The sequence below is a fragment of the Maylandia zebra genome, linkage group LG3, assembly GCF_041146795.1.
Source record: "Maylandia zebra isolate NMK-2024a linkage group LG3, Mzebra_GT3a, whole genome shotgun sequence".
NCBI lineage: Eukaryota > Metazoa > Chordata > Actinopteri > Cichliformes > Cichlidae > Maylandia > Maylandia zebra.
The window spans coordinates 37302136-37330025 of NC_135169.1; the positions used below are offsets into that span (position 1 = coordinate 37302136).

Below are 27890 nucleotides of genomic sequence, written 5' to 3' on the forward strand. Positions count from 1 at the left end.
GAAATGCTAAAAATTCTAAATAAATGAATTTTAGTTCTCACAGGAGTGGCTTTTTTCATTTTCTTCACTAATGAATCTCTTTATTTCTCTCATCCACAAAATGACTCAGCTTGGGCTTAAATCATTTACTCTAGAGCCCCTTGACAGGACCTTAATTGTGCTGCTTTTTGTTCTGCGTGTGTGTTACTGGTGAGCTGCCCAGCCTTCGAATGATAATTAGGTAGTAAAACATTGGCTAATGGCTCCGCACTCTGGTCATGTTTTGACTAACTAGTACCTTATTCACATGGATTCGGCACACAAGAACACAGAGGCAGCAGAGTGAATTGTATTGGCAGCCTGGTCAGTCAAAGAGGCGCCGCTGGACAGAGTAAGTGTGTGTGTGTGTGTGCGCGATTTGAGGCTTTCCACTGTTGAAGCTGTCACAGGATTTGATAGAGGAGCATATGATTGCTACACCTGCACTTGCTTGCTTTTCACTTTTCACCACTTTAGTTACATTAAAAAGTCTCAGTTTGTTTGGTTTACACACACATGCTTGAAACGACACACTTATCTCACTCAGACACACACACAGACACACACACAGACAGACGTCTCACCTCCTTATAGGAAAGGCTCAAAGCAGATCATCCAAGCCAATCACCTTTCAGGAAGCAGGGATCAGCCAAAATCTCCTCAATTAATAACCTTCAGTGACCTGACTGTGATCTACCACAAACACACGCACACGTACGCACAGACATGCGCGCACTTACACGCACACACTCTCTCTTTTGTCGGTACTGTTTTTGCTCATTCTCTTCTCGAACAAAGCCCCTCGGCCCACCATTCCTACCTCCTCCGCGCTCCAGACTTCTTTCTTCTTCTGCTCTTCCTGTCTTTTCTCTTTCTTGCAGAGCGGGCTCTTTGTTTTGCGCTCTCCTTTTATTTTCACACCAGACTTTTATTTTTCTTTCTCACAGTCGTGTTCCTCTGGGGCGTACGAGCCGTGTTTGCGTACAAGGTGCTTGAACAAATGAAATAAATCACCTATGACTGTGACCCGAGCCATCCGTCAGATATAAAACAGAGTGCGTGATTAAATTTATTTAGATCAGAGCGATGGACTCAGTTAACTTGCAGAGCATAAATCTTGTCCAACTCCGACTCTTTTTTTTCTTTTTCTTTTTTTTCTTGAAGTTGCCTTCAACTTAATGTGAGGACTGTGTTTGAATGTTGCATATTATGTGTGTGCATCATCAGAAACCTCCCTGGCTGATAAATGAAGCAAGCAGAGAAGTTCCCCAACCTATAAAGTGGCCACTTGAGGCTGGCGCCAAAAGTGCATCAATCCCCCCTCAGACGCGTCTGTTTAAAGTCTTTCACTTCGGTGGAAATCACCATGTTTATAGCCAGCTACAAAAATTAGGTCTCCCTATATTACAGTGATGGCGATTTTTGCACTATCAATTACTACTAATGCTCTGCTGGGTTCAGGAATCCTTTTAACCTTTTTTTTAATATTTATTTTTAAATGTATGTGTATATATATGTAAGTTTTATGTCCTGGTAATCACTAAAATTTGAATTTATTATTAAACTACAATATCCACTGTTGCATTGAGATATTTTAAGATGCCATTTATCCCAGATTTGGCAATTTCTTTTTTTTTTTTTTAAAAAGAAATGTTTCAAATCCCATTTGTTTTTGTTCAATTGGAGATATTTTACGCTATCAGACATTCTGGCTAATTGCTTTTATTTTACTTTATTGCATTTAGGTAGAAACAAATCAAAATAAAGTATATCTTATCTTAACCTAGATGATGCTTCGAGATAACTACCCCCTAAAGTACTATGATGGATAGCTGCGTACATAAATTGACAAAAATATGATTTACTGCTTTGTAAACTGTGTGGTTCAAGTAGTATCCTAGTACTGCGGGGCGATTAAAGGTTTAGTTTGTTTATTAAGATTTGAACTGGTTCATGACTGAAGTTGTAAGAAGATGCTATGTTATGGGGATTTACTCCTATCCCTCGTATCTGTCTGGTTGTTATTTCAGGCAAAATGGCACAACACCAAGCGTAGTTATCTGACCAAATAAAGCACTCCTTGTGTCTCTTCCAAGTGACTCCTTGGTTTGTTTTACGGCTTTTTGCTGCACTTTGTGCGTCCTGCACGTCTGTTGTGCTCTGCCGCATCCCAGAATGCAAAGCATGCCTGGCCCAAACTTGCAGGGCACACCTGGTAATTCGGGTTGGATCACATTTAATGGTGAACAAACCGCTCTGCAGGTGGAATCGCCAGATGTGAACGCAGTAATCGCATCTGCACCTCTGGAAGGAGGTAGAGCTATGATTACCACACCAATGGGGGGGAATTGAGACAATTTAATCGATATAAAAGCTAACGTGTGAAAACACTCAAGCGCCTCGTTCCGTCTTAATGCAGTCTAACCTTCAGTAACACGTGTGCAGTAGCTTGGCGGTTGTTCTAAGAAATCCAGAGGAGGACAAAATGTCAAATTTCTACCCAGCAGTTGTTGAGATGCATCACTCTGAAGACAGCTCTCCTTTATTGGAAAACATGTGGTTTTAAGTTACAATTTAAAAAGTGACAGGACATAAAGCTCTGGAAATTTGCCTGAAGCGGGTTTTGCTGTTTTTGATCTTATAGCGACAAATTATACATTAGTCCTGTGATGATCTGTATGTGTCTGGCTGTGTGTGTGTGTGTGTGTGTGTGTGTGTGTGTGTGTGTGTGTGTGTGCATGTGTGTGTGTGTTTGCGTGTTTTCTGGGCAGTGTGCCAGTTCCGTGTATGAGCATGATCCCGGCTACAGAGCGCCAATTGTGCGCTGTGGTATGGGATGTATGCTGGGCTCGGAGCGCGTCGGGCGCTGCCTAAAAGAACGGAGCTGCCACCCACCAACCCACTGGGGTTACTGAGTGCAGAAGAGGAGGAGGAGGAGAAGGAGGGAGTGTTTCCCTCCGTTCACATACACTCATTCTTGTTTGCCCCCCTCCCTCCTAATACACTCTCCCAGGAAAGCTTCCCCTGGTGCTCTATTTGAGTTTTTGTGTGGCGTTTCGGCATTCTTCTCACTCTCTGTGTGTTTCCCTGTCTCTCTTATTTTCTCCGTCTGTCTGCTCTGCCATATAAATGTCTTTTCTCCCCTGCGCGTACACATCTCTCTTCTAGCACAGGGAATTGTGTTGATGTCAACACCTCCACAATGTATCTCCCCGTGTCGCCTCTATGATCTGTATGTGTCTGACTGTGTGTGTGTGTTTGTGTGTGTGTGTGTGTGTGTGTTTTGTTGGACTTGGGGCCGCGGCGTTGCTCAGCTGCTACTTCTCTAACTGGGTTTGTCTGTAAAGAGCTTAGTGCCGGTGGGCGCTGGAGAGCACTAAGCTGATTACCCTCTACTAACGAGCCACTTCTCACATGGAGACCATGATTGTGCTCCTGTCTGGTTGTATTACTGTTTATTTACGTCGCCGTGTGCGATTTCAGTGCATGTTTGTGTGTTTGTTGTGGGTCGAGCTGTACCGAGGCCCGGACGGATTAGGGGATGAAGGTTCAGAGGGGTGAGAGGAGGTTAAAGTGCATGGCAGGTCAGCTGAAGTGCTCACGGTGAAAACGGAGAGAGTTTAGTCTCATGCAGAGAAGGTCAAGTTATTCTCAGAGGAGACCGATTTACAGTCTTTTTTTTACTCCCTCACTTGCTTGGGCTTTGACTGGGATGTTTGAATTGGACCCAACTGAGCCGTTTTCCACTAAGTGACTGTTAATCTGTCTGGACAGTGCAGTTAATACAATCTCAGAGTGCCAGGCCTCTACCTTCAAATGGCACTTCGCACTACCACTGGAATTTGCTATGCGCTTGTATTGTTTGTGGTATTGTTGTGGTATTAATGGTATATTGTTCACGGTCTCTGCACAGTTGCACGATGGCTGAGTGCCACCTGCCCACGCCACATGTAAAGTTTCATTGGTCAGCAAGTCAAATGTGAACATTTGAGAACTAGCCCTGAAAAATACTTGCAGTGAAGTTCTTCTGGAGTCTATAAAAGAGAGGGGAAATTTGCAGGTGTACATTAACCATGCAGTTTAAGCAGCTTTTATAGAGTTTGCTGATTCTGCAGTGATTGTGCCCGAGTGACCACTGCAGATAAAGATAATCTAAGTAGTGCCTTAAAATAAAGCAAGTTAAAAAAAAACAACAACAAAAAAATCACTGTGGTTTTTCGAAATATTTTAATATTCTTTAAATTAATTTAGTTTTTACAGTTTTGCCAGGAGTGAAAAGTTTTGAAAAGTGAAACATGCCTCTAATGGCCAGTAGGGGGCAACAGCTCTGGTTGTTAATAAGGGAATCAGATTGTATAGAAATCTCTAGGAAAACATTTCTATTACGACCTCAGTAAACACCTTCCTGATTAATTTATAGTCTCAACAACTAGTTTCAAGTATTATTAAATAGAAAATTCATTGTGTAACTCATGATCCTGAGTCAAAAGAAGGGAAAGCAGGCTATGCTTTAAGGGTCGCCCGTTCTCATTGACAACTTGCTATCAGAAAGCCTCAGTCACACTTGCGTACAGACTGGTTGGCAACTGTTTGTCAACCACTGGTCACTAGGGAAATATGTCATTGTGTCCTAAAAATGTGTTGGCAAGTGGTTTCTTGAGTTTGCTGGCTCCTTTCAGGTGAAGTTGGTTGCAAAGAAGGTGCTGCACCGACTACCTCCTTGGGATTGCTTTGATGGCAAAGAAGTTGCCACGGTTACCTGTACTTCGCATTGAAGATGCCAATTTGTCTGCAACTACTTGCTAACCAACCACAGAGTGCTAATGAAAGGAAATGAAAAAATCAGAAATGGTGAACCGTCACCTTCAGAGTAAAACCTGTGGCTCGCCACTGCAGCCAACACATTTCAAAAGATAACCAGTCTCAATTTCCACTTTGTGCTGGACTTTTCACGGTTCCGAAACTACTTCTATCCAAACTACCCGTGACCGTGGCGATCTGCTAACGACCAACAACAGCAGTCCTGAACAACTGGAAGGAGGTTTTCAGTGCAGCACCGTATACCTCTTTGCAATCAATTTCAGCTAGTAACAGTGATCCAATTTCAGCAGCTACTTGCAACTGATCAGGGAATATCATCATGTCATGTCTAGTTTCAATAAACCACAATCAAAGAGCTCAAATCCTACACTGAAATTCTTTGAATCAGTTTGCGTTGTCTTGGTTGCTGCTTGAGTAGATCTTGCAAACAAAATCCAAATCCTCACTTCAAAGTCATCTTGGACACAGCATATGACCTTCGTAAAATCAGCCCATAAAATCATCTGTCACAAGGTAAATTTAGATGTCTCAGAGGGAGTAAAGTTGACAGGAGAAATATGTTTCAACTACTAATAAGGGTGAGCAAAACAATAAGAGAGCACGAGGTCTTGAAACAGCTGACTTTTGCATCAAGTAAAAAGCAGAAATTTGCATGCAGCTGGTCACAGTTCAGCGTTCGAATGCGAGATGTTTCTAGTTTATGACGCCAAACACCGGAAACCCAGATGCAGTTGCTTCCTTTTTCCCTAAAGTTAGCAAACTGTGTTTTCTTTGAGAGGAAACTGGTATTATGCGTAATGCTGCAGTTTGTTGCATTACACAAAGAAGAGTGGGGTGGGGGGGGGGACTCATGGGTACACTACTGAGCAATGCTTGAGCACCATAAAAACAGTAGGAGGCATCTAATTATTCATAAAACCATATAAAAAGGGAAGGAAAATATGAGTTAAAAAAGTGAAAATGTAGTTTATTGTTGATAGCTGAAGCTTCTTATACTTGCCACACAAAACCGTGAAGTGCAAACAATGAATTGAGGATCTTGGTATGAGTTAAGCCAGCCTTTCAACATCATATAGGTTGCTCAACCCTGACTGCCTATAGGGGAGCCTATAGCCTTGAATTGCGTAATCGAGTTCAACGAACTCTGTTCAGGAAACCAAGCCGCCAAAGGGCTCGGTCTCTGATGTCACCTCAGAGAAACGATATTTCCCAGTGTTAACATATGGCTGTACCCCCCAGCTGTTCCCCGTACACACACAAATGTACACTTCCTCTAACTGCGACTGTGCAGGAAGATGAAGTAAACTCCACACGCAGGCCCCCGAGCTGATCGCTTTCCCGAGATCTTTAAAGTTTTCTTTATGGTAACAGCAAGGAGGAACAAACAGTACTTCGACCTGCCTTATGTAACTCCTCGGTGCAGACCGAGCGAAGGAGCAGATTTGTTTGCTTATCGCTGCCATTATTGGCTTGAGAGCGGTCGTTAACCTTTAGAGAGCAGCCTCACCTCGACGTCACCTCGTCGTCAGCACCATAACTGGGCCTTGGTGGTAGAACTAACAGCTTCCTGTGCTTTGCAGGGGTTTTTTTCCCATTAAATTGTCCAAATTACTGCTGGGAACAGAACGTGTGTGTGTGTGTTTATAGAGGCAGTTAAGCATATGGGTTCTCTGACTGTAGTTAAGTTTATTCTTTTCATTTGAAGTCAAGTTTTGCCTTGTTGTGAACCTGAACCCTCAACTCACTCAATCAAAAGCTGATTAATTAACATATGTTCAGGATGTATTAGAGGTTCTGGTTCTTTTGTCTTGTAACTTTGAAAATGTGCTTTTTTTAGCATGTGGTTAAACACATCACATACTATATCTTACTGCCAGCAACCCGTTAAAAAGGAAGCTGAAGCATTGATAAACGCGTGTGCATTCCAATCATTGCATGTTGGATCGTGAAAACAAAAGTTCCTCTGAGGCCAAGGGGTACTATTACTAGAGAGTCATACATGCTTTAGTGGTATGCAGCTAAATCTAAAGCTTGAGAAGTCGACTGTGACTTGTCACAGTGGTAATTAGGCAGGTTTAGTGAACTGTCAGTTGTCAACTTAAGTAAAATAGTATTTATTTGCTTTTTATCTGAAATAATTGGTGTTAAAATATTAGTATTTTTTTTTTTTTTTAGAAAACGTCTCAACACCAATATAAAGCATTAAAACCATATACATTGTACAATGTAGATCCTTCTTGCCAGAGTAGCTCTGACCTTTTGGGACATTTTAAATTGGGAGTGGGAGTGGATCGTTTGGATCCCATGATTTGCAGGGTGAGGCCTCCGAGGATTCTTTCTGTCGTCACCCTGTGAGGTCAGCAGTCACTGATACCATCATCACAGCAGCTACATGGTTACGCTGAGCTCTAATTTACCCACGCACCCAGACGCTTCCTTGTTGAAGGTGTTGGTTATATGTGGAGATGATGATGTTGTACTATAGTAAGGCAGATTATATTTAGCATGAATCTAATATTAATAATATGAATTTGTATTAGTAATAATACAAATTTATTGCATTAATGGTCTTGCTTAGCAGACTTATCTGACCATAATCAGTCCCTGAGGTCATCATCCACCAGCTGGGCAATCTGTGCTTGTTTAGGCACATCTCACTGCTGCTCAATCAGATTGTGAACTGGGAGGTTTGGTTCTGAGTCGACCCCCTGACCTCTTTCTTGTGTTCCTCAGACCATGCTTGAGTGATCGTTGCAATGTGACAGGACATGCAATGAGTTATGTGCATGCAGCAACCTGTAAGTGGGTGATGCGTGTCAAAGTGACGGTCAGTATTTGGTTCATTGGTGTATCTCTGGAGACAGTCTTGGATAGTTAAAAAGAAGGAAACTGCACGGGGATTAAAGGCCGGTATAGCCGGTATGTTGGCTGCTTTGCATGGCTTTAAGGCAGCACGCTCGTGTCTCGAGACGTGCACGATGCTCAGAAATGACACCGAAAACTGCAGCTTGCACTGTCGGATGCGACATTGGTTTCACTGCTTGGTTTCACTGCTTGGCGGATGATGCAAATGGTGAGCTCTAGAGCTTCCATCAAAACCCAAATTATTAGTGTTGTTGGGATGAAAATGCCACGTTCGTTTGAGTTTAGCCAGCCTGAAGTCATGATGTTTACCTGGATTTGTTTTCTTGCCACTCAAGCGGCATGTGCTGTGTGCCCTTTGGTGTGCCAGATTTAAATGATGTGGAAACCGCACCCATCCGGCACAAGCTGGCACTGCATCAGTTGGTATTTGGCATTTGAGATTTCAGATCGTCTCCACACATGCTGATACCTCTCCACCGTGTTTGGATTCAAGCCTTGTAAGTGCTCCTGCCTGTGTGTGTATGTGGGTTTGAGTGGTTTGTGAAACTTGAGTGCTTTTGTCTTGAAGACTGCTTCTGTCAGTCTGATAAAGACCATCTATGGAATCTACAATTAAACTGCGCACAGACGCACACTCACACAGAGCTGTTAACACAATGTTCTTCCCCACCGCGGGCGTCACAGCACCCAACCGGAGCAGTTAAAGCCTCGATTTGGCAGCGGAGAGGAAATGAAAGGCGCTTAACTCTCCTGTTTACTCATTAGTCATACCTGGCCGAGAACAAACAAGTGCACGTGGAAAGTGATGGATGTTGAGGAGAGAGGAGCGGATGGGGGTGGGAAGGAAGGGATGTGCGCAGTGTTTACTGTTGATGTTCTTGTTGAATTTCATTTGCCATTAATGAAACTGTTTGTATTCATTACCAGTTGTCAGCCAGGAGAGCCGAAAGAAACATGACGCAAGCTTTTTCGCCCCCTTTACACGTGTGCGTCGTACATGGCTGGTCGACGATGTCTACTGATGTGTAAAGCACGCTCGTCATCAGCGATTGTGTATGCTCGTTGCGAGGCAGTTCGCTGTGAGCTGATGACGCTGATGGCTTTTCTTTTTTTCCTTTTTTGGGGCGGGGGGAGTTAGGCAGAATATGAATGTGAATCACCACCAACTGTTCAAAACAAGACAGGGACACACACACAGAGGTGGTGGTCGGCCATGCGTCATGACGCAGCTCATTCACATAACATGAGGGCTGAATATCCACGACAATCTTACTTTGTACAGGTGTGAGGGAGTGTAGCTCTAAGTCAGAGGAATGCAAACATACCTTCCATTGATTGAAAAACCTGCTTCATTGTGGCAAAAACGAGGCGTGTACTGAGGTTAGGTTGTTTAACATGATCACTCGTCTTCTATTTATTCATCAAATAAGGAACTTTAAATAGAAACCGCAGACACGAGCGTTACCAACACCTCAAAGTAGCCAGTCCCCTCTGACAGCATCATTAAAATGTCAGTTATCTCGAAGTCGACATTCATATCAACCGTAGATCCTTCAGCACAGCGTCGATCCCAGAAACGCAAAGTCTGTCAGCCCAGCGGCTCGTGGTAGGGACAATTGGAAGGGAAGCGTAAATCCACTTTGGACATGGGAATTTGGGAATTGGAGAGCAGGTAATAAGAAGCTACTCCCTGCATCAGCTAGGATTAAACAATCACTGTATCCCAAAAGGTTGATTCTGTTCATCTGGATGTAGCATTTTCAGAGGGAGGATCGTTTCATCACTTATCCAAGTGACTTCTAAGTGCACAATAACTAAAACCAGCCCACTGAATGGTAGGGTGGGCTGGTTTCAGTCATTGTGCAAATGTACTGTTTATAAGATTGGGGAAACGGGCAGTCAGCTGACACTGAAGAAATCACTTGGATGAGTGACGAAACATTTCTCTCACTGAAAACGCTACGTCCAGATGAACAGAATCAACCTTTTCGGATCTACTTACCTGGATGATTGAGCATCACCGTGTCCGTTGTATGGCTGACTGGTAAGAACAGTATATTTGTTGGACTATGACTCCCAGAGTGCATCTGCCAGTGACCACTGCAAACTTTAAAAGGACTTTTCTTTTTAAGTGTTGATTTCAGTGCATGGTAAACAATGAGGAGGTGGAAGGCAGCTGGAGGTCGAGCGGGTGTTTTTTCTTGCACGTGTCTGTAATGTTGTTGTTTTTTTTATACTTGTCTGAAGTCAAACAAAATCCCATCAATCCCCGAGGCAGTGCTCCATGTTGGTTGAATTTACATACTCAGAACAGGACATTCAAACAAGCTCTGTGAATGCAGTGCACTGTGTGGTACATTGTACAGGGAGTGCAGAATCATTAGGCAAGTTGTATTTTTGAGGAATAATTTTATTATTGACCAACAACCATGTTCTCAATGAACCCAAAAAACTCATTAATATCAAAGCTGAATGTTTTTGGAAGTAGTTTTTAGTTTGTTTTTAGTTTGAGCTATTTTAGGGGGATATCTGTGTGTGCAGGTGACTATTACTGTGCATAATTATTAGGCAACTTAACAAAAAACAAATATATACCCATTTCAATTATTTATTTTTACCAGTGAAACCAATATAACATCTCCACATTCACAAATATACATTTCTGACATTCAAAAACAAAACAAAAACAAATCAGCGACCAATATAGCCACCTTTCTTTGCAAGGACACTCAAAAGCCTGCCATCCATGGATTCTGTCCGTGTTTTGATCTGTTCACCATCAACATTGCGTGCAGCAGCAACCACAGCCTCCCAGACACTGTTCAGAGAGGTGTACTGTTTTCCCTCCTTGTAAATCTCACATTTGATGATGGACCACAGGTTCTCAATGGGGTTCAGATCAGGTGAACAAGGAGGCCATGTCATTAGTTTTTCTTCTTTTATACCCTTTCTTGCCAGCCACGCTGTGGAGTACTTGGACGCGTGTGATGGAGCATTGTCCTGCATGGAAATCATGTTTTTCTTGAAGGATGCAGACTTCTTCCTGTACCACTGCTTGAAGAAGGTGTCTTCCAGAAACTGGCAGTAGGACTGGGAGTTGAGCTTGACTCCATCCTCAACCCGAAAAGGCCCCACAAGCTCATCTTTGATGATACCAGCCCAAACCAGTACTCCACCTCCACCTTGCTGGCGTCTGAGTCGGACTGGAGCTCTCTGCCCTTTACCAATCCAGCCACGGGCCCATCCATCTGGCCCATCAAGACTCACTCTCATTTCATCAGTCCATAAAACCTTAGAAAAACCAGTCTTGAGATATTTCTTGGCCCAGTCTTGACGTTTCAGCTTGTGTGTCTTGTTCAGTGGTGGTCGTCTTTCAGCCTTTCTTACCTTGGCCATGTCTCTGAGTATTGCACACCTTGTGCTTTTGGGCACTCCAGTGATGTTGCAGCTCTGAAATATGGCCAAACTGGTGGCAAGTGGCATCTTGGCAGCTGCACACTTGACTTTTCTCAGTTCATGGGCAGTTATTTTGTGCCTTGGTTTTCCCACACGCTTCTTGCGACCCTGTTGACTATTTTGAATGAAACGCTTGATTGTTCGATGATCACGCTTCAGAAGCTTTGCAATTTTGAGACTGCTGCATCCCTCTGCAAGATATCTCACTATTTTTGACTTTTCTGAGCCTGTCAAGTCCTTCTTTTGACCCATTTTGCCAAAGGAAAGGACGTTGCCTAATAATTATGCACACCTGATATAGGGTGTTGATGTCATTAGACCACACCCCTTCTCATTACAGAGATGCACATCACCTAATATGCTTAATTGGTAGTAGGCTTTCGAGCCTATACAGCTTGGAGTAAGACAACATGCATGAAGAGGATGATATGGACAAAATACTCATTTGCCTAATAATTCTGCACTCCCTGTATATAAATAGTAAAAACACAGCCGTGTCTCTTATTTTTATTCATGTAGTTTTTTATGAACTGTGTTTCTTATCCAGTTAGTGGCCATAATAATGGGCCAGGCCAGCCGCCACAGCTGCATGGCTGCCCAACTCTCCAAAACACACACAGACATATAATCACATACTCATTTCATACTCCTGCTCCAGCTCATTGCAGCTCATTGATTCAGAGCTTACTCCATCTCCTGTTATTGTGTCACTCGTATCCATGTCAACGTTTCGCTCGCTCCTCTCTAGCTTCTCTCCTTTTCTTGTTTCAACCTGCGTGCAACCGTCCAAACACGGCACGCATGTGAGGCGACTGGTGCAGTGGATTTGCATGTTTGATCTCAGGAAAGCGTTTTGCAAACCAAGCTGGCGTGATTGGAGTGGTCTGTAGGGACTTGTGGTTTAATTTTGAGCTGCGCACGAGTCCTGTCATTTCATTTCTGCCATCAATCAAATTTGGCAAAAACTGCCAGCGTTCGACTTGCATGAATCGACTACTTTGGTGGCCTTGCAAGCCAACAAACGAGTGCCCAAACATATTATCACCTTATAACTTCCTTTAGGGCTAATTTGTTAGCATGCGGTTGCTCATTTACACATCCAGCAGACACAGAGTGACATTCACTTCGGTCAGCTGTTGAATATTAGTCTAGTACAAGTCCTTTTAATTCTGTTTTGATCTCCAGTCCTTAGCAAGTGCAGGGAATGGCTCGGGATGAGTGTAGCTCATGCTGAGGAGGTGCTTCGAACTATAATGGGGAGCAGGTAGGGCAGAAGGAGAGGAGGCGTTTCCTCTTGTGGAGATGAGGCGATGGCAAGTGTCAGTAGTGGAGAGTCCAGAAGGTTCTTAGATAAATATTTGCTGTGCATGTTGGCCAAGTCTGCTGTCTACCCACAGTCTCTCTCACACACACACACACACACACACACACACACACACACATACACACACACACACACACACACACACACACACACAAACACACATACACACAAACACACACACACGCACACACACACACAAACACACACACACACTCACACACACACACACACACACACACACACACACACACACACCTACGCTCTCACGTGCATGCCTGCACATTCGATCACACTCGTCCTCGGTGTTTGCACACGCATATATATGCAGTCACACAGAGCTGCACTTCTTTCAATAAAGCTGCACATAGTAACTTAAAACCAGCAGAGCTGTTGCTGTATGAAGCGGCAGAGGCGTCTCTATTAATAATTACACAATTCATCATCAGATTGGAGCAGAGGCCAGGAGCTGTCATGAACACACACAGACACACACGGAGGCACTGTGAAACACAGATTGGCATCAGTTTCCAAACACACGGGACACGATTTCCAAACTGAACTCCAGATTCCACACTGTCAACCCCTTTTTTTGTCATTTTAATGATCCAAAGGTTCATGAGTTCTTCTCTGGGTCCTCTGTCACAGCAGAGCACTCCTATGAGGTGATGAAGACCTATAGAGGAACTGACCGAGATGGCACCGGGAAGTGAAGGCTTTAATTGAGAGTCATCTCAACTATAGCAAACCTTTCTTTCTTTTTTTTATTGTTTATACAATCTCTTTTTTTTTTTTTTTACAACATTTTTGCAATTAATAATAACTCAAGCCAGCTGCAATAGAAGAGTCAGTATATCTTGAGGGTGGAACATTTTGTAAATACCACACTGACATGTTGGCACCTGAGCTGATATGGCAAATTTATTAGGAAAAGGCCACTGTTTATTAAAATAAAAGCAGGCACAGCCTGCAGCAGCTAAGTGGTTACACTGATTATAAAACATTAAAGTTGCAGAATGGAAAACCAGAACAATTAGCTTCTGTACTTACTCCTGTAACAACAGGAAAGTGGGGCTACAATTTTACACAGGCTCAACAGAACTGGACAACAGAAGATTGGAGAAACGATGCTCGGTCTGAGTCTCGATTTCTGCTGCGACATTCAGATGATGGTATCCAAATTTAGTGCAAAACAAAACTGAAAGCATGGATCCATCCTGCCTTGTATCAACGGTTCAGGCTGCTGCTGGTGTGATGGTATGGGGGATATTTTCTTGGCAAACTTTGTGTCCCTTAGTAACACCTGACCATCATTTAAGCACCACAGCCAGCCTGAGTATTGTTGCAGACTTTTACAGCTATCATGTCAATATGGACCAAAATCTCCAAAGATGTGTCCAGCACCTTGTTGAATCTTTGACATAAAGGATTAAAGACCCGAGTAAAGTGGCCGCTGAGAGTATTCGTGTTAATGCATTTCCCTATATTTCTGCTCCAGATGCACATGTGGGCTGTGGGATGAACATTAACATTATCATGTTCATGTTTGCAGCACTTTTGGTTCAACTACCAGCCTTAGTCGGCTTTACAATGAATTTCTTGATCCAGATCGGTGCTGGTGTGATGTGAAGACTAATAAAGAAGATTTCCTTCCTTTTACATCTTCTTCACTGATGTGCCAAAAAACCACTTTGGCTGAATTTTGCTGTTCTGTCACAGCGAAGCAAGAAAAGACACAAATGTCTCAGCAGCAGCTCGGCGGCTTTACTTCAAGATGGTGCAACAGCTTCTTGTGTTTCACTTCGTTTGTCCGTCCACATCGGAGAACCGGAGCAAGCTGTTCGCTGGCATTCTGGGAAAGGCCTTACACGGAAGAGAGGATCCCACCTGCTCATGTTATCACTCAGTATATCACTTCACTCAGGATGCCACCGTCATGTGTGTGCATACGTGTGTGTGTGTCAATGCTCAGTGGGGCCATCGGCATTAGTAGAAAGTGGCAGAACTGGTGGAGCGGCACGACACAAAGACGGAGAGAAATCGCCGGTCTGAATCAGCAGACAGTGACTGTGTGTGCGTATGTGTGTGAGTGAGAGTGGGAGAATGAATGAGATAACGTCCACAAAAACCCTTTGGTCCCATTGGCTTTCGCTGTGTCTGCGCTCTCCAGGGACAGGACGTCCCATGTCAGATTTCACTACGGTTGCCAGTTTCTGTTACACAGTTTAAACGCTGCATTTGGAGCAACGGCAGGAAGTTTCTGCTCAAACTGGGTTCGAGTTTCTCTGCAGTGGTTGTTTTTTCTTTCTATTTTTTTTTTTTAAAGTCACTCATTTCAACAGTTAGGAAAATCCTCGGATGCCCTGAGGGGAATCCGACGTTTGGACCTACAGTGGGATCATCTGGTTACAACACACTGATGTCTGCAGCATGAGCTGTTTGGAAAAATTAATACACTTTTTTAAAAGTTGGTCAAAGGTTAAGAAGCAACTCGCACAGGCCCGGACTGGTTTGTTGTTGCAATAAAAAGACTAATTGTGACCTTTGGTGGTTATTTCTATTTATGGGTAAACTACATGGAGGCAGCGTCTTTTTGTGTCTTCATGCACCACTCTGTGTTTAGTCAATAGCTATTATTATTCCCTGGCTCTCATCCACAGTGTGCCTTTTGTGTTGTCTCCCTCCCATCACCACCATCCAGTCTTGACTTCCCCTCCCTGATCCTGGTTCAGAGGTTTCTTCCTTTTAAAAAGGAGTTTGTCCTTCTCACTGTCGCCAAATGCATGCTCAAAGATTGTTGTTTGATCGTTGGGGTTTTCTCTGTATTATTATAGGGTCTTCATCTTACAATATAGGGGGCCTTGAGGCGACTGTTGTGATTTTGTGCTGTGTAAATGAAATTGAATTGAAATTTGTTTACTAATTAACAGCAAACAATCTCCAGAGGTCAAGATAACATGTTTAGATGCAATTTTTCTGTCCAAACCCAGCAATAATCAATGTATAATGACTTGAAATAGGCAAAAAGTGGCACAGTGGTTAGCACCATCACTTCACAGAAAGATGGGCCCAGGTTTGAATCCCCTCACCTCCCCATGATTGCTGGGATAGACTTTAGACTGTGACCCTGTGATGGATGGATGGCCTGAGAAAAAGTGTCTCAAACTTAACTGACAGAAGCGTAAGCAGATGTGTCCAGTTCTTAGTGACTGACTTGTCTTTACTGCTCTGGTGCTGAGATACAAGATGCATTTAATAAGATGGTGATGATTTGTTGTATCTTTTTTTAGCTTTTTGGCGTTGTCCATTCATTGCAGGAGTTGCTGTTATTTTCTCTCTCTTTATACTTTATTAACGTCTGGGTTTCTGCAGATCACTGAGCGTCTAGATCAGGAAGAAAGCAGCCAGTAATCAGCTTTACTTGTTGACACTGATTTTCTATGAAAAGGTTTAAGCCACCCTGTGAAACAGACGCTTGTGTATTCTCACTAAAGCGTTTGGGCTGCACATAGGCAGCCACTGACTCTGTAGACCTGATTTCCTCGGGCATCTCCTTCCTTAGTTTTTGGGCTGTGAATGCTGACACGGTCTTATATGTGACTAAAAGATCAGGGAGGTCGTACACCAGAGGCTATGAAGAGCTTTAAAAGCCAGAAGTGAGATCTCAAAATTCAGAATCGTACAGGGAACGAGTTCAAGGTGTGATCTCGAGGCTGAGTGCAAAGTTCAGAAGCTCACTGTCGTTTGTTTGAGGCAGGTGTTGAAATAGCGAAGGTGTGACGTGATGAAACAGAAGATTTTTGTCCCAGTATATTTCTCAGGTGATGAGAAAGCTGTAGTGTGCAAAGGCCAGCATGTTGGCCTGGCGGCATAACAAACTACTTGTTCGGATATTGTTCAAGGATGAGCTAAAAATACTCGGATGCGAAGCGGCACATGGGACAGGACAGTGGATGTTCTTCTCCCCCTGACTCTGCAGTGCTGCTCTGTCTCTGTCCATCTCTTCCTGTCCCCACACATTCCTGTGCTGTAACACGCCCACTCAGGCTTTCCCACTGCGCTGCTGCATAATGGAAAGTCTCTGGAGCCTTATACAGGCCTGTCTCTGAACCTCACAGAATATAGGAACAAATTACCACCTTTAATAAGCATTTAGCTTTTAATACCATTTAAAGAGTGCTATAGCTTTTCGCACTCATCTCATAACCTTTTTTGTGTATATATACCTTACCCTCTCGCACACCTGGTTAAATAGCTACAGCAGCTATGCTACGAGCTGCTGGAGGCGTGATTGACGGCGGCAGAGCTACAGAAGGGGCAGGCGTGAAAATGCAATAAGCGTCAACAGTCTGCTCGCCGCTGTCAGCTGCACGGATGTAACGCATGGAAATTTACAGCTGAGCATAAAAGGAAAATGTTGTATTCAAATGAAGAGATGTCTTCAGGTGATAAAAAGCTTTGATTAAAGATGGATGGTTAGCGCCTTAATTCTCATTATTTCAAAGGTGGTTAAGCATCGCGTGGAGGTGCTCGTTCTGGAGCATACTGATTTCAAATCGTGTTTTGGTGAACACGAGATGCTGTCTTAGTCTCAGAAGAGTTTTTCCCAGGAAAACCTTCCCACTCTGTTTGTACCGAACAGCATGTGCAGAAAATGTAACGTTTTGTGCTGTAACTCAATCAGCCACAACATTAAAACCATTTAATGGGGATGTTACTTAAAACTCCTACATGAGCGTTTTTGCGGGCCATGTGCAACCGCCTCATAAACAGCAGCAACTTCCCCATTGGGATAAGCCCCCCCCCTCTGCTGCACTGCAAAAAATGCAGCAGAACAGCTTCACAAAAACCATAAATTTCTCAAGGAATTGCTCAGGGCACCACAGTCTCCTAGCTAGGGCCACTCCTAAAGAGAGTTTTAATGACGTGGCCTACTGGTGACCATCTTATTGTACTCACCTGACTTACTGAGTTTATGCAGACTATTAAATACGATGGGGACGGGCTTGAGATCTGATTCTGGATGTAATCAGGAGATAAAGAATTATTTTTGCCTTTCTACAAATCTCTTCAACCTATTTTCTGGTTGTTGGCAACAGCTCAAAGGATTCAGTCAAAAACTGGTGTGAGTACTCCACCAGAAATATCTGTCGACTGTTTCCTGTAGACTCCAAAACGGCTGTGCACATGTCTGTCACATGTGTGATTCAAACACTACTTTACACTAGTGTTTGAATTACTCTTTGATGTTTAACTCGGCTACTTGTTCTTTACCTGAACAGCTCTCATATATTGTGTGTCCTCATATGGGTACTTTGTATTTTGCCTTTTCGGCACCATATACCTGTACAGTGGTGACTTTATTGTCTTTTGCTGTCAAATAAACCCCATTTCAAGACATACTTTTAAAAAAGGATGACTTTCTGTTCAAAGATGATGCTTAGTTTTTATACTTATCAGGTCTAAGTGATTCCAAATATCTCAGAAAACTGAAATATACAAGAGCTCAGTTCAGATGAGGTTAAAATGTGGCTGTTTGAAACCGGTTTTAACGCCTTTGCATTTTCTCGTTTTGACTTCAAAGAAAGGAGGAGGAAATTAGTGTTCTTAGTGTACGGAGGCCCAAAAATGCCAGAATAACAAGTTATTGAACAAAACAATTAGTATTAGGATTTAAATCAAATGAAAAATTTGGGGGAAAAAATCTAGCCAATAATTTTTAATTTATTTTAAGAAATGACAAAAACTGACAGCGGAAGAAATGAGCTTTTTCCAAAGGATGGCTGGCATCTACCTTGGAGAAGGGGTGAGGAGCTCAGCCATCTGAGAGGGGTTTGGAGTAGAGGCACTGGAAACCTGGCCTGGCCAATGGTACAGTAATGTTTGGTTTGTGATTTTAATCAATTATTAGGCGGTTGCAAGGCATGTGATTAGATAAGAACCTGTAGCGGCCTAAAATATTTGGGCGTGATGAGTTTGGTTGCTCAACTCCTGATTGAACAAGGAGTTCAAGAACAGACAGAACATTTGTGTATTGTAGTAAATGTTTTTGTTTCTGTATTTCTTTCTACATTTCTACTGTAGGTATTTTTTTATTTTCCAATTCGGGCACTGTTGGTCTCCCGTATAACTCTTCCATTTGTTCTTTTCTGTGCAAAAATGACCACAGTGTGCTTGCATTGAATGTTTAAAATGGCAACTGTAGTATCTTTAGCAGTTCTTGTAAGACGAGCTGGTTGCAGCTGCCACCCACAATGAAGAAGCCATTTTCAGATTTTTTTATGTATTTATATTTTCCCACACCCACCTCTGAAGCCCCCACGAGCCAAGCATTAGATGCTCAGAGGAAGATTTTGGTTGCAGTATTACTTTTACCAAACCGTCATCCACATGCGCGCCAAATTCATGACTAACAAATAAGTACGGTGAAATCAGATGCTGTGGTCAGAGTGCAAACATTAAATCCTTATAACTGACAGACTTTCTGGCGTCGCTGGAAGAAATAAAATGAGGTGACACGGGAGCTGTCCTGTCGGTTCAGCCTGCCAGTTTTCGTCTATCCGTGTATACGCAGCTGTCTTTGACGCTGGATCCCGGCTCATGTTGCGCCGTTTCGCCTCTTAGCTGCTCGCCTTGCCTGCAGCATAGATGATTTAATGGAATCAAGTATAATAACAGTGCAGAAGGATTTCGGGAGCTCAAGTCGCTGGCTTGAAAAATTGCATCCATCGTGGAAAAACCCTCAAGAGATTCTCTCATTTGAAAAGACTTTAATGATCTCCAGAAGAATATTCTTGGCTTTTTGCAATGTGTAGGTCAAAGGTCCTGGCTTCTTGGCTACTTTTGGAGTTGCAAGGAATTTGCTGTCTTGCACAAAGAGATCGCAGCACGCTCGAGGCATTCAGTAAGAACGGATTTGTACATTTTCTGCTCTGCGACCTATGAGATGCTCACAGAAGGATGAGATGCAGTGACGAGCATTGATGCTTTCTGGTGATTTTACATTCATCTGTTCCTGTGTGAAGTTCATAGATCCATCTAGTGCACATGTGTCTTGCTCTCATGAAGACGGTGACACTGACAATGCTCTTTTTGTACAGTCTGTTTTTCAACCAGCGCCACTTTCCATTGATTGTAAACACATGATGGACTCTAGCGCGGGTCTGGCCAATTTCCTTTAGCATAAAATATGATTTAAACCAAACCAAGTGACCAGTGCACTCAGTGACTCACATCACGTTGCTGGGAGCAGCCTCCGTGTCTTGTGGGAGCCGGGGCGGCATGAAAATGACAGACTGACACAGTCGATTTACGACAGGAGAACAGGGTGGCTTTCAATTTTAGCCAGCCCTCGATTGAGACATCACATAGACCCAGACTCTCCTAATTACACACACACTTTCTGACACACAGGCGGCTAGAGAACAGTTATTGGCTAGACACTGTACTCCGGAGGCAGATAGCCTTGTCTAACCTCTTGATTTAAACAGTCTGGGAGAATAGTGAAAGAGAGCCACACACACTCACACAATCGCCACCGTGGTCATTATCCTATTGATTAGCCAACAGATGGAGAAACGATGCTAGGAAGTGGATGAGATCGATTAACATGTCCAAGGCGACGGCATGGGGCAGCCTGGGGAAAATAAGATATCTGATTAGTGTGACCAGGAGAGGAAGCACTGCACATGTAGCCGCGTATAAAAGGCTGTATGTGTAGACAGCTGTTTCACATTTTTTTTCCTGTATAATTTGCCACGTCTGTGCAGAGGAAAGGTCGTTATTAAGTGAATGTCATCTGCGCAATTACAGCATCTCCCAGAGTTTGCATGTGTGTATCCATGGCAGAGCTGCAGCACTAACAAGAACGTGTAGCGACACCCTGCTCTGGATTCTCATGCCGGATAGCTCGGTTATGTTGCTGCTTTTCGAGCTGCTCCGCTCTGATTTAGGCCGTCACGGCTTGGCCGGCTGGCGGGCACCGTCTGTGCTGAGGCACGCTAAATATAGCTCACTGCACCAGGAAGAAGACAAGCTGGGGGGAAGACAGAGAGAGGGAGGGGGTGTAAATACAGAGTACCCTCAATTGCAATTAGAGAGTCAAGCAAGGCTGGGAATTTTTTAATTTTTTTTAATTTTAAGAAAAGAGACTGGGAACTCTCTCTGAGCCTGTCCTCTTTACTAGCCTTGTGCTTTGGTTATTTTGGCACTCGGCGGCTTAAGTGCCTTCAGTGTGAGTCACCACATTTGACTGAACCAGTTTAGAGGGCACTTACTGACCTTTATGGTCGTCATAATTGTGCTTCCAGTACAAGGTGCAGGAGCTGTGGTTCGCATCTTGCATTCATTGTTTATTTACAACACACAAGACCTTTAAAGCAGTTAGCCTGTACTCGGTTGTTATCTACTCCACAATACAACAACCTGACATCTGGTTTGAAGGTCCATACACACCACGGGAAAACTGAAATCTTGAAGGAATAATTGCACATCTAACCGAGTTATATGTGTCTAATGCAATCAATGTCAGACTGCACAACATCAGTCCGGAGGCCTGTCAGACTGTGCAGTGTTGAGTCAGCCAGTGTTTTCTGATTCTTTTCATCCTGCATCCTGACTGGTTGGTCCATTTTCTCCACTGAGGTTTCAGAAAACCCTCACAGAGTTTTAAGCCTTGAACCAAGCTAACCTGCTAAGAGGTGAATCGTGACCATAAAAAGATTGGATCTCCATCAAAAAATAACAAAAGAAGAAAAAGATAAGATTGTGTACATAAATACTTTTAACAGTGGAGGAACTACTTATCCTTGACCTGTATCCCAGTGGAAGCTGTTCACTTAATAATAATAATAATACATTTTATTTGAGGGCGCCTTTGAAAAACCCAAGGTCACCTTACAAAAGAACAAAATTAATAAAAGAAGCAATAGTCATAAAATACAATAAGTTAAAATTGCAATGTTCAAACTTGCACATCACTTTGCATCTTAAGGCCGGTCACATACTGATAATCCAGGCTCCAGTTGCCTAGGTAACACAAGTTACCAGTTTACTTCCAGGTCACATGTCAATTATATTTTTACTCTCATTGGTAGTTACTTCAGCTACTCTCCTCTAAGTTGAGCAAAGCTCGTCTTTGTTCCCGTGTCACCGGCAGCTATGTCATTTGAAGTTGCAAAAACTCATTCAGTTTCTATCGTCTCCAGGCCACCACATCACTGCAAATTGCTAACTAAAGATCCAGCTTTAATTGTCATTTGAATGATTACTATCTTAAAACTTTATTCAGCTTAAATATTTCAGATGCAACATACAAATCTGAGGCCATGGTCCTCAGCTGGAAAAGGGTGGAGTACTCACTCCTGGTCAGGGACGAGTTCCTGCCCCAACTGGAGGAGTTTAAGCATCTTGGGGTCTTGTTCACAAGTGATGGGAAAAGGGAGCGGGAGATCAACAGACGGATTGGTTCTATGGCTGCATGATGCGGATGCTGTACCGGTCCGTCGTGGCGAAGAGCTTGTGCGTAAAAGCGAACCTCTCAATTTACCAGTCAATCTGCGTCCCTACCCTCACCTATCGTCACAAGCTTTGGGTATTGACCGAAAGAGCGAGATTGCAGGTACCGGCGGCAGAAATGGGCTTCCTTCGAAGGGTGGCTGACGTCTCCTTTAGAGATAGGTTGAGGAGTTTGGCCATCCGCGAGGGGCTCGGAGTAGAGCCGCTGCTCCGCCACACCAAAAGGAGCCAGCTGAGGTGGTTCTGGCATCTGATAAGGATGACTCCTGGGCGAGGTGTTCTGGGCATGCCCCTCCGGGAGGAGGCCCCTGGGGCAGACCCAGGACACGCCCCCCCTAACAGATCACAAACCTGGATGACATAAGACACACCCACACAATACACAGACCTGCTAGAGCTGCAGTGTTCCTGATACGTGGCGTCAGTGCTAAGCGCTGTGGTGCCATTCTTCTCGAGCCGTATACCAATTTCTTTTGCACCAGTGGTACCATTTGTAGTAGTAAGTGGATAGAGGGTGCAGACTCCCCCTTGTATAAAAACAATTTTAGCTCACTTCTGCACTGCAATCATCGCTGTACACTGACTACTAAAGCTGTGACCAGGGTAACCTAACATGACACGGCACAGAGGACCCAAGACTGACAGATGGCTCTGGATGTCATGTGATTCTGCTGCTGTCTCTACTGTGGAGCAGAATTATGCAGCTAATCCTTCCAACGGCGCAAAAAAAAAGAAAAAAAAGAAAAAGAAGCCATGACTACTTTTCAGACTTGACATTTTGAATAACTGCAGCAGTGACATTTTCCCACATACCTGTGTGCTCACATTTGGGGCATGTACTCAGGAAAATGCAACATGGGATCTAGAACTCTGTTTTCCCACGTACGGGCTTGTGCGCACACACACACTCTCACACACACAGTTGCCTGTAGCCATAGGTGTCCTCACTTTCTCCCTCCCTGCTGTTCCCTTTATCTCCTTCTTCCTGTCTGAGTCTTTCTTCCAGCCCGTTTAGCCGCACTACGTATTCAAGTTGTTCGTTTTAGGGTCAGCGTGTTCCAGAACTGATATCACACATTACATATTAACCAGATAAGGTGGAGACACTTTGTTTACATAACATTTCTTTCATCTTCTTCATATCTGAGGTGTGTTTATACGATTTGTAATCAAACCTCTCTTCTCTGGCTTTTCTTCTAGAGTGCTGATGTCGGTGAATCATCCCTGGGGAAAACAAAGGCTCCGCCTCTTCATTTTGTGGCAACCTATCGCATCGAGAGAGCAGCTGGATCGGACACGGTCCTCAAGCACTTTGTCAGAGACTGATGGAAAACTTCTTTTCTTTTTTTTTTCCTCTTCGCTTTCATCTAGTTGGTTGTGGAAACCAACAGGGATGTGTGCCAAATGACATTCTTAAAAAGCTATTTGCTGCTCTCATTCCTTGAGTGAAACCCGTCAGAGGAGGGTACAAAAATGGAGAACAGTGTTTTCTTTTTCTTTTCTTTTTTCCTAATTGGAAGAGCTCCAATTATAAAGAATACAACGGTTGATGAAAAAGAAAAATGTGTGGAATTGTACATCTGCTCAAAAAGTGCCTCATTTTCAGATTGTAGCCATTTTCCAGAGAATTTCAGTGAAGCTTTGTGGGGTGTTTTTTGTTGTTTTTCTTTCCAAGCTTGATTTAATGTAGTTCTAAAAACAAAAGTGGGGAGCACTGGTGTGAGCTTTTACTGCATTCATGTCATAAAGTATGGAAGGTTTGAAGGTTTGCTGTGTGTGCACAGCGATCGTCAGCTTTGTGATTAGAGTTGCTCGTATGTGGCTGAAAAACATTATAGACACTATGTCTTTAGGTTTCAGTTCATATTCCTTGATGTGAGTCTTCCAAGATGGGTAAAATCAAGAAAAACATGTTGACAGTCCTAACTGGAATGTTGAAATAAAATGAAACGGGGGGGGGGGGAGATTGTACACAATAAATATGACATGAACGCAGAAATTTCACTAAGTCCTCAGAGCCACAAGCCTAGAGACCAGTCGGCAACCTCCTGGCAACTTCTGGTTGCTAGGGAAAAAGTTAGTATTCCCCAGCGAATTGTTGCTAGAGGAAATCACTGCACCAAAAACTGCACCTTCTTGTCATTGCTGTGGTTGCCGGCAGGTTGCTGCAGTCACTTGTAGTTTGCAAGGAAGATGCAGACTTGTCTGCAAACACTCACCGCTTACTCTCCCAAGCAAACCATAAACCAACACGTTTCAAAAGTTGCAACCTGTTTTGAAGGCAAACAGTTCTCCATTTCCAATTTTTTCTTACAGTTTCACAGTTGCTTGGTGAAGAGATGGAAAGTGTTAGCGGACAGCATTTCTTCTTGCAGCCTCTAGCAAGCAAAGCAATCACAATGTTTTTGATGCAGCAATAAAAACACCTTTTTGTGACCAATTTCAGAGTCGTGTAATACCCATTTTTCCTTAGAAAACGGTGGTTGCAACGGGGTTACTAACTAGTCTCCAACCATTTGAGTATGGAGCTTTTGCAATCAGTTTCACAGCAACTGCCAGCAGCCTCTAGCAATGACTCGCAACTGGTTGAGGAATAAATATTTTAACCTAGCAACCAGTAGCTGCTAAATGGTCGCTAGCAAGCCACTAGGTTTGTCTGACTGAGACCTAAAGTACTAGCAATCTGCTAGCCTTCCTTTCTACTGTGAGAAATACTAGCATAGCTGCTGTTAGCGTACTGTTAAATATTATGCGTCGATTTTACTCTTCAAAATTCAAATTTTTCTGCTCCTGATATCTTCTTCACTGCATACTTTCGCTGTTCGGTGAGCCATAAGTATTGAGCGCACAGGCCTCAAACAAAAGACACTTGTAGCAGGGAGTACAGTTGCCTGCTAGCTAGTTAAAACCAGCTAGATCAGATTAACATATTAGCATTGTGCCAGGGCGTAAATTCGCCGTCCTGCTGACCACAGCTCAGGGTTAGACCCCCCCTCCCCAAATATACTGCTAAGCAATCCCATTAGAGCTACTGGCTCCAGACACTTGTGTCTCACTTAATCCCCTTCATCTCAGGATGCTAAATAGCATACAGTGCACACAGCTGAGGACAGAGGCCCTATCAATAGCCATGCTGATGCTAGCTTTGTAGCCGTCAGCACACTGCTTTTTAGCAGCTGAGCAGGGATCAGTTCTCATTTCATCGGTATGAAAAAAACTGCAGTTTGTTCACCAAACATTTTAAGAGGTGTTTTCACTTTGCTTTGGCCCCAAGTCCTTCTTTTCTGTCTAGGCTCTTGCTTCAATCTCTGCTATGCATTAGAACTTAAGTGCCTGTTTGTCATATCTCTCTCTTAGCAACTAGCACTAATATAGATATCCTATCAGAGTATACTGACTATTTTTGTCTCTTATTGTTTTTGGGTCTCTTTTGGCTGTACAGTTCTCATGAAAAAAACTTTTTCTGTTTGTGCGGTGTGGCAGCGATCTATCCGATGACTTGACTGATAGCCGTGGCTTTGAGCCCATAAGCGTTGGACCTTAATGGAGGACTAAATCGCAGCAGTGCCAAAACACAAAAAAATCGCGGCTGTTCTCCTCTGGTGACCTTGAGCTCTCAAGTCTGGACACATTGCTTTGTTTTTGTTTTGGGGGGGATGAAAAAATGTAACCTTTTATGTTCTCCCTCCCATGGTGTTTTCTTTAGCAGCGAGGGGAAAACCGTGACATATCTCACCTCGCTGTCTGCTCATTGTGAAGATTTGCGTATGCTTTAACCTTGAATTTGTGTGTGACTCTGACTGGAGGGTTTAAACAAAATACAAGTGCACGAAGAGGAAGAAAAGGCCGCCGCACAGAAACAGCAGCAAGAAGGAGAAAAATAATAAATAACTTAACGTCTAATTACACATGTATGTGTGTAGCTGCAAATTTGGACTCGCGTGTTTGCCCGCCTGCCTCGGGATGCTCGTGAACTTTTTCCCTCTGGTCACATGACTTTTGAGGTTGACAGCGTAACAATTGAGCTTTTTTGATTGGTAGGAAACTGCGGGTAATAAAGGATAGTCATTCAGAATTGAGAGGGGGGAGGAATAAGAATGAAAAACAGACTCATGAACACATGAATCTCACGTGTTTACCCACCCCAGACTCGCAGGCAAACACGCGATAATGAGTAGAAAAGCTTCTAATGGTATTTTTGGAGATGTTCTCATAATGTAACTCAGCAGTTTTCAGCCAAAACGCAAATGCTTGATGGTACTTTGGAGTTTAGAAAGAGCGCACAAACACAGTTGCTTTCAATCCTGTCGTTATTATCCTGCCATTAAGAGCCCCCCATCCCTCAAGCTCTGAGCATCTGATGATTTTATTCTTTTTTTGTTTTATTTTTGCTTCATAATGAACGTTTTTACCTTGTCAAACTGCCCGCAGCCTGGACAACTTCGGCTGCCCGTGGCGACGTACTCGATTGTCACACCCACATATCATGAACTGAACTCCTTCTGGGAGACGCTCAGGCAGTTTTAAGGTCGGCTGTATGATTTCATTCATTGCATTGTTAGCGGATGTAGATGTGTTCATTAAATGTGCAGGAAGGTGCTGCTGCTGCTGTTCTGAATTGTATGTATTCCTCCTGTTCCCCCCGAGGGATGGTACTGAATGGGGAATATTGTGAGATTTGCCATTGATGTAGACAGTTTTACTTCTATTGCTTGAGGAAAAACAAAATCTGACTAGAAAGGATTAAAAAAAAGTCAAACAACAAAAGGACTAAAAGGACTTGTGGTTTCTTTTGTGTCTGAGACTGGCTGCTGGGTTTTTGATTGATGTAATGGGGATGATTTGGTAAAAAGAAAAGAAAGAAAAAATGACAGAAAAACAACGGAGCTACTGAGCTGCGAGCGGAAGACGCTTTAATTTACAGTCTGAAGCAAGTGTGAACATCTGCGAGAAATGCCACAGACGCAGACGGGCTCATGCGCCTCTCACACTTTGTGAGTCACACACGCTCGATGAGGCTGCGACCACAGCGCAGATGTCACGCTGTTTTGTGGAAAGGAAAATGGCCTGGTCGTTTTTCAAAGGCGTCTTAGTCACATTCGCTACTTCCATTGATAAGATCGTCGACTGGATTTTTTGGCCGCTCTCCGGTGGAGTTAATCACTCGTCTGACCTGGAATTTAACCAACACCGTGTTCGCTCAAAGGCCTCCCTCTGCCTCATTCAATGCGACCCTCTCACTCAGCACTTGGGTTTATTATTAAATAAGCTTTCCTCTGCCCGATAAATCCGTGCTCCCGTGTGGGATCTTGTATCGTCTTCGTCCACAGATGGATGAGTAACTAAACCCAGCCCAGGTGTGATTGCGGGCTGGCAGAAGGAATTAATAGAAATGAGAGCGCGCAGAGACCAGACGTGCACCTGCACACGCTCTCACTTCCCTTTATGAATAAAAATTAAGGATAGTTTAGACAACCATAAGCCCCCAAAGATTAAAATAAGGCACTAAAACCACACCTGAGGATACTGAAACCTACACTGCTGCTTTTTTCTGACACTTTAGTTCTCTTTGGCGCTAGTTCACTTTTTGTGTAAATGCGTCTTGGAAAATACAGCTGAAAACAGAAGTGTCAGCCAACTGTGACAACTGTGGGCAAGACGAGTGAAACTCGGTGTTTGATTATGAAGAGCTAAAATTGTTTGATTACACGTCTAATATCAGAGATATGTTAATATAAGACAAAGAAGTCCCGTCCCCCCCCCGACGCCGCCAAAACAGAAACGACCGAAAACAAACCGATCATTGACAACTTTAGTGTAGTATTAATGTGTGTGTGTGTGTGTGTTTGTCTGTGTTATTTGCAAGAAAAGCTGTAAAAGTGGGCGAGCGTGG

At 43.5% G+C, this 27890-nt stretch overlaps 1 protein-coding gene across 1 annotated transcript in view; it reads left to right on the forward strand.

Annotated features, from left to right (window-relative positions):
- si:ch73-335l21.1 (insulin receptor substrate 1-B) overlaps positions 1-26776 on the forward strand; it is a 52701-nt gene extending 25925 nt beyond the window's left edge. The window contains exon 4 of the mRNA XM_004562735.4: positions 23198-26776. Within this exon, the coding sequence (XP_004562792.3) occupies positions 23198-23205 (8 nt within the window). The 3' untranslated portion in view covers positions 23206-26776. The remainder of the gene's footprint in view (positions 1-23197) is intronic.
- The last annotated feature ends 1114 nt before the right edge of the window (positions 26777-27890 follow it).